The 7,792-nt window shown below is 30.9% G+C and overlaps 1 protein-coding gene across 1 annotated transcript; it reads left to right on the top strand.

Annotated features, from left to right (window-relative positions):
* The first annotated feature begins 2,394 nt into the window (after window positions 1-2,394).
* Window positions 2,395-6,156, top strand: LOC137835540 (syntaxin-132-like). Its single transcript, XM_068644090.1, has 13 exons — window positions 2,395-2,615; window positions 3,174-3,287; window positions 3,481-3,537; window positions 3,612-3,660; window positions 4,212-4,300; window positions 4,402-4,475; window positions 4,561-4,603; window positions 4,687-4,747; window positions 4,878-4,903; window positions 4,993-5,070; window positions 5,393-5,473; window positions 5,561-5,626; window positions 5,740-6,156. Exons 1-13 carry the CDS (start codon window positions 2,598-2,600, stop codon window positions 5,902-5,904), a joined length of 921 nt encoding a protein of 306 aa, XP_068500191.1. The 5' UTR covers window positions 2,395-2,597; the 3' UTR covers window positions 5,905-6,156.
* The last annotated feature ends 1,636 nt before the right edge of the window (window positions 6,157-7,792 follow it).

Raw genomic sequence — 7,792 nt, 5'->3', positions numbered from 1 at the left:
CCTTTTTTGTTTCTACTTTAAGGGCCAAAAGTCAATTTGGTCTAGTGATTTTAAAAAAATCAATTTTGTTCTAAAGTTTGTTAAAAAAACATACAATTTGGTCCATTATGATAAATTCGTATTAATGACTTTAATTGGCAATGATTTGACACGTAGAATGACCCTGCTACACATGTCTCCACGTGTAATCCAATGTGTTTTCCAACATACTTCTTGTTCTTCCCTCAACCCAACTTCTAAAAACTTTGCGTTGGCAAAAACACCCTTATCCCACCTCCACGAGACCCAACACAATCTTCACTTTTGTCATCGTTACTACATGCCCTCTTTCAACGGTAACCACAAACTTCTCGTCATCACCACGACCATCGTTGTTCTCGGAATCAGCACGAGAGCCACCACGACAATTCCCTTTTATTTCTCCTTTTTTTTAATTTTTCATTTATTCTTCTGCTTTCTTCTCTGGTCGCCAACAACACTATTATGTGTCCCCTCAACATCACGGTGCTTCGCGTGGTGGGAGATCCATGAGTATGAGGAGGGACCTTGCTTTGAAGATGAAGTTAAATCTCCCTCGTTGGATAGCATGATATTGGATGAGTTGGATTTTCCGTTCAAAAACTACATGAGTGATAATTTTTTTCATTTGAAAATCCTTGCCTTCTCGAGCCTCCACCTCTCCTCTTAATTTGTTGAGATATTTTGGGCATAAAAGCTCCAGCATATTAGAATGAATATTTGATAGTTCTATGCACTTTTGATAATTGTTGTATTATTAATGTTTTTTGTCTTTTTGATGAGATTCTCTTTTATGTTGTATAAACCTACTGGATGAACTTTGTGTTATTAACAATAATTTGTTACAAGAGGAAAATAATGGGTTGAGAGTCTAAATAGAAGAAAAAAAATTAGGGAATATGTTTTTTAGAAATTGGGTTGAGGATGAAGATGAGGGACGAAAATACACGTGGAGATATAAGTTACTTTGTGTGTCATATCATTACTAGTTAAAGTTGTTTATGCAAATTTGACATAAGAAACCAAATTATGTATCTTTTAACAAACTTTTAGACAAAATTGATTTTTTTTAAAAATCACTAAACCAAATTAACTATTGACCCTATTATTTATCAAACTCCTAGATCATAAATGAATAATTAAATATTTAATTGTATCTTCTTTAGGAAAAAAAAAAAAGAATGCACTTGACAAAAATATATTTCTCTAATAACAGAATCATGTGCCAAAGCTTTGAAAAAAGGTCCTCACAAGTCAAAAGTCAAAACCATATTATACTTGTGATAGAAATCACTGAGTGCTAAATTTCCAAAAGATGAGAAAGAAAACATGGAATCTGAAGCAAACAATGGAGGCAAGTTCATTTTTTGTTTTAAGCATTTTGTTGATTCTAGCTGGATACAGTCTGAACAAATAGAAAAAGTGATGTTCATTCCACATTCATCGCAGAGGTTTCAGGTTGTCCAAAAGCCATGCCATACTGAATAAGTCAATTTCATATATCTATTGGTCCCTCTGTTTCTTCCTCCAACACTTTGGAATACCTCTTTCCTTTAACTTAAAATATATATATATATATATATATATATATATATATATATATATATATATTCTTCTTTAAATAAGATCAATTGCCTAAGTAAGTTCATTTCTTCAAAAATACCTTATCAATGAACAAAAGCAAGAAAACATTTTGCATAAAAAATGACTTGAATCAATACTTTCATTGTTCTTCAAAATTACAAGGACGGGATATTTTTAATATCTACAATTTTACGAATATTTGTTAATTTTTAATTTTATGCGAAAGTATTTATTTTAATTTCCAGTATAAAATGGTTAACTATGTACAAATTTAATGCTAACAAAAAACGAGTTTCGCGAGGTATTAATAGTTTTTTATAATTTTTATTAGGTAGAAATTATTTTAGGTATACTTTTAGAATAATTATTATAAAGTCAAAAAAGTTCAAATACGACAATATATAATTAAATGATATTGTAAAAAGTATATTTACTTTAGTAGTTAGAAGTTTGAGTAAATTGAGTCTATAGATAAGTCTCGAAACTAGATATTTAAAGAGATATTTACATATTCATTGACAAAGTTCTTATATCAATTAACTTGGTTTGATACTGAATATTTTAGAATTAAATTTATTAATAACTGAAATTTGTGGAAGGAAAAATAACTTTCTATTTACAAATTTTGAAATTGAAATACTTGTTTGAAAGATAATTATATGATTAGTAAATTTTAATTATATAATAAAAAAGGATAAAATTGTAAAAACAAAGTGCCTTATTGGATCAGTTTTATAATTTAATAATTTGATAATAAATAAAAAAAGTAAATAACAGACAATCTGAAGGAAATGGAGGCATTTATTATTTTTAAAGACATTGTTTGAAACATAAAAGAAGACAAAGAACAAAAACAAGAAACATTGTGAGAGAGTTCGTGGGTTTCCCTGCCTTGCTTCGCTGTCGTTTCGCCGGCCAAAGACACAATTATTGCCGTTTCACTGTCTACTTTGGACATCTCTTTCTTCTCTCTGAGTTTGATTTGATAATTCACGATGAATGACCTTCTCACTGTAAGTTGATGTCTGTAATTCCCTTTTTCGATTCCAAAATTCGATTTTGATCACTGGGTCTTGTAGTTCTATTGCTAAACTTATTGTTTTTTCTGTTCTAATTTTCTGCCATCTCAGTGTCAGATTCATACTCTGTTTTGTTTTATTTTATCTTCTTTAAAAAAACGACATTTAGAGGTGCCCAAATTTTTTCCTTGGATTCTAGTGTTATACGAATAGGAATCATCGTGTTCTGATATTCTAAGCCGTAAAATTCAGTTCGTCGCTGAATCGCTATATGGGTAGTGTAAAATTTCCTAAAGGCGGTGTCTTGCTTTAACTCAGATCATACTTATCCCCAATTAGATTTCAGGTGGTTATTTTGTTTGTGGCATAATTTTTGGTTTTTGGATTTATTCTGATAGTGATTTTGGTGTTTTTCTTTTGTTTTGTAACTGTTAATTAATTGGACATGAGTTATGTTTAGTACAATGTTGTTGCTTTATAAGATCAAAGTCTAAGGATAGTTTTGTTTTTCTTTTTATTCTTGTCATTACTATTTGACATTCGTTCTTGCAGGATTCATTTGTTGGTGAGGCTAGTAATGGCCATCCTTCTAGAGAAAGTGACATTGAAATGGGACAGGTTCCGAGAAGCAACTCTGATATGGGAATGGAAGCTTTTAATAAGCAGGTACACAATGTGCACGCTTTTTATTGTGCGGATATTATTTTAGAATAGGCTGGAAGTCGAAAGATACTGTTATCCAAGGGGATAATAGAACTGATAAGTTTTTGCTGTTTCCATAGTCAACTTTTTCTTCATGTAGTTTGTTCAATAATGCAGTTGATACTACATGTACTGATATTCTTTGTTTCGATATTAGATCCATGAGGCTGATAAACAGATCGATAAGCTGGCTGTGCTACTTCAAAAGTTAAAGGTATCCATTATCTTCATCGTTTGTTACTTTCCAGCAGCAAGTTCTCATTTATAAGCTAAGAGTACTTTTTCCAGGAAGCTAATGAGGAATCGAAAGCTGTTACAAAAGCATCTGCCATGAAAGGTGTGTTACAGATGCAATGTTATTTTTTTGGTTACATCAAGTGCAATGTTTTGTTTTTTAATTGAAATAATCCGTTTTGAATTCAGTTGTGTGATTTTCTGGTATAGGTGCTGACGATGTATTAATTTGGGTGTGTAAGGGACTTATAACCAGACACATGACAATTTTTTTAATATACTGCATTTGTTACTAACATTAAATGTGAGTGAAATTTGATACTCTTTAGAACAAGGAATAAAATCTGTTACTAAAGCATGTGCCGTTAAGTGTGTGTTACGATGTAATGTTATACTCTAGTTGAACCATCCATTTTGAATTTCGTTGTAAGATTTTCTGGTATTGGAGCTGAAATTGTATTAACTTGGGTTTGTCAGGCTGCTATAGCCAGACAGACACATGGCAAATTGTCTTTCTAGCAACAATGGCAAGTTAAATAAATATTTATGCTTCAAATTTTACGTTTTTGATATACTTCTTTTGGTTCTTACAATGTATGCGAACAAAACTTAACAGTGTTTATAAGACTAATAAACCTATAACATTACTTTCAGGTATCAAGAAGAGGATGGAGAAAGATATTGATGAAGTTGGAAAGATTGCTCATGGTGTCAAAGCAAAGATAGAGGCTATAAACAGAGATGTATTGAGCTATTGGCTGAATATTGTTTTTATTAGAGGTCAATTTATTGCAAAATTTCAGACAAGTATGAAAATTATTTGATCAGGAATTGTTTTGTGCAGAACCTATCCAATAGACAAAAGCCTGGCTGTGAAAAGGGAACAGGTATAGACAGAGCAAGAATGAATATGACAAAGTAAGTTGGTTGTACATATCTTTATTCTTGTACTTGATAAAAGGACCCACTAAACTGAATTATTTACTTTTCCTTGAAACCACAGTGCCTTGACTAAAAAATTCAAGGATCTCATGACAGAGTTCCAGGTATGTTTAGTTTTTAACACCTAACACCAGAAGCTGTTTTTCCAACTTCATGTCTGTCTTCTCATCAATGTGTTATGTTTTAGACTCTTAGACAAAGAATACAAGATGAATATCGTGAGGTTGTGGAGAGAAGAGTTATAACAGGTTTGAACATTTCAGCCCTGTGGTACACTATGGCAGTACCATTGCTTCTTCTTTTTTATTTTATTTTAAACTTATATATTAGAAAGTGTTTAATCAAGTTCACTTTGTGATTACTTGATTTGATTTACAGTTACTGGGACTAGGCCAGATGATGAGGTGAGCTTAACTCATGAGTTTGTGATTTGAGATGAGATATTCTCTGCATATAAATTTTTTTTGTAATTGGCCATCATTGACTGTGCTAGACAATTGATCACCTCATAGAAACTGGAAACAGTGAGCAAATCTTCCAGAGAGCAATTCTAGAAGCAGGCCGAGGACAGGTACTTGGTTTGTGAATTTTTACTGGAATTTATTGAGTCCCTTTTGAAAAAATCAACATATTATGTTATGTTTTCTGTCTTCCTCTTTTCTTGGAAAAATTGTGTTTTGTTATCTTTCTATTTACATTAACTTTATATAGTAAAGTGAGTTTTCACATTTTTATATCATGGCCAAAGATGATAATTTTTTTTCAGTGGGTTGGGGAGGAGTAGTCAAACATTTCAATTGTTTTATTTTGGAAACACATCTGAAATTATTGTAGTTATGATTTTGCATCACTTGTGTGGAGAATTAAAACTTAAGAAAACCTGGATTTTGCAGGTAGTAAACACAGTAGAAGAAATTCAGGAGAGACATGATGCTGTGAAAGAGATTGAGAAAAAACTTCTTGATTTACACCAGGTTTGCCTAAACGAAAATCTTAGTCTTCTTAAATACTTAATCTAGTTGTAAGGATGCCATGTCTAATTCTATTTTACTATTTCTCAGATTTACCTTGACATGGCAGTCTTAGTTGATGCTCAAGGAGAAATTTTAGATAACATTGAAAGTCAGGTTTGTTCACTCTCAACCTCTTACACCCTTGATCTTGTGTTTGTTGTATGCATGTGTATGTGGAATACAGGGCATATTTAGTTTGGTTTTGCGTTAATGAGAGGCTTGTTCAGGTCAACAACGCAGTCGATCATGTCCAGAGAGGGACAACTGCACTTCAAAATGCTAAGAAACTCCAGAAGAACTCACGAAAATGGATGTGCATTGCCATCATTATACTGTTGATAATAGTAGCTATCATAGTTGTGGGTGTTCTCAAACCTTGGAAGAGTAGCTAGGGCACTTGAGTGTGTGGCCCTGTACCTTTTGTCCATAACATATGCATGTGTGTCAAAAGGACATCTTAGAGCAGGATTTTCAAGCCTTCTTATTTTGTATGATTGAGATGCTTGTGTTGTGTGGTGTGACTGATTTCTGAGTACATTCATTGTGGTGTCTCACAATATAAATTCATATTCTTTGTAGCCCTCAAAGGTTTATCAGGATCTTTTGTTTCCTTGTATTATTCTATAAAGCTGTTTTTTGTGTCATTGTCCAGTTGCATTCTTGCATTGATATTCTTCTTGGAAAGAAAGCACATTCTCAGAGAACATTCATTATTACTTCCTAGTTCTCATTTTTGTCAGCTGGTTTAAGATAGTGTGCTCCTCGGTAGTTTACCAAAATACAAGGTTGTCCTAACAATTTTATTAGCGTACGTAATAACCTTTGTATAAACGTGAGAGTAATGAAGAGTTCCATTTTCGTTGGCTAGGAATGAGTGAAGGTGCACTAAAATTGGTAAATCCCTGTGGAAATATTTCTGCTTATGCTACACATAATGTGAGTATAGCTTCTATAGGTATTTCAAAAATAAAGCCTCACTTATTGATATCTTTACTTCAATTCACCAACTTCTTTTTCTTCTTTCACAAGTTTCACTTTCCACTTGTTAACCTTCAACATCTATCTTACCTCAATTCTTTGTAGGATGTCATGTATTTCATCATCATCTTCTTTTTCTTCATATAATAATAATAATAATAATAATTTTATAACCATAATTTTTATTACTATTATTATTATAGGCACTTATGTGCATATACATTATCCTCTATATCTATAAATTAGAAAGTTATCTAGCTACTTTGTTAACTTTTTCACATTCAATTTCATTTAAATTTTACTCTCTCAGGTAATTATGAATTACATTCTTCCTCTGAACAAATATTTGTGTTGTTCTTAGAAAAAAATCTCCTAGGATTTTTCTTCTTATTTTATCCTTATTTAAATTTCTTCACCTCTTCATGATTTCTTCATATTCCCTTGATTACTTCATATTTTTTATTTGATATAATTTGTCTCTCTTATATCAAACTGTTTTTTTATTATAATTTCCTAAAAATAAATCATCTTTGTCCTTTTTCATTTGTATCCTAATTTTAATTTTAATTGATTTATCACTATTTTAACTTTTTATTTTTATTTAATTTCTTAGCTAACTTAGTTTTAATTTATTTCATGATCTTGACCACATTGATTGTGCCTCGAAACTAATTAAAAAGTAGTCATTATTGAACTTGAATTACTTTTATTTATTAACAATCACTATATTTAGATATATTTAATATTTTCCTGTAAACAGATTTAGTAATTTCTATTGATTTGATTTACTTTAATTAAATAATATGTTCATCTTTATCTTAAATAATTACTATAATAAGAAAAGTTATATGTTGGATTCAACCTATTGCAATGCAAATGTCAAAATATTTTTTTTATTTGAATTTCAAAAGAAAATGCATCTGTAAAGTTTAGCTCTTGGACTCTTGCTTGATCATCTACTGAGTTATTTTCAATTACTAAGAGTAAATAATTTGCGAAAGTGATAATAAGACTATTTTACTAATATTTTTGGTGCGGATTAGAGAAATAGAGTAGATGGGAAAAAAAGGTGAGTGGAAATATGTCAAAAAAAGGGTAAACATTAAAGATATTTAGGTGAAGAGAAGTGAAAAATATGGTAAAAATAGAAATAGGAGTGAAAAATAAAAGAAACACTTCAGTATCTTGCTTGAAATTTTCACCCACAAGGTGGGATTGACATAGGATTAGGGATAATTTATTTTTTCTTTTATGATGCTTGAATTATACTTTCTATAATATAAATTTTAAATTGCTTTCAAT

This window comes from Phaseolus vulgaris, chromosome 5 (genome assembly GCF_000499845.2).
Source record: "Phaseolus vulgaris cultivar G19833 chromosome 5, P. vulgaris v2.0, whole genome shotgun sequence".
Taxonomy (NCBI): domain Eukaryota; kingdom Viridiplantae; phylum Streptophyta; class Magnoliopsida; order Fabales; family Fabaceae; genus Phaseolus; species Phaseolus vulgaris.
Note: the sequence above shows the minus strand (reverse complement) of the source record. Positions and strands in the feature narration are given on the sequence as shown.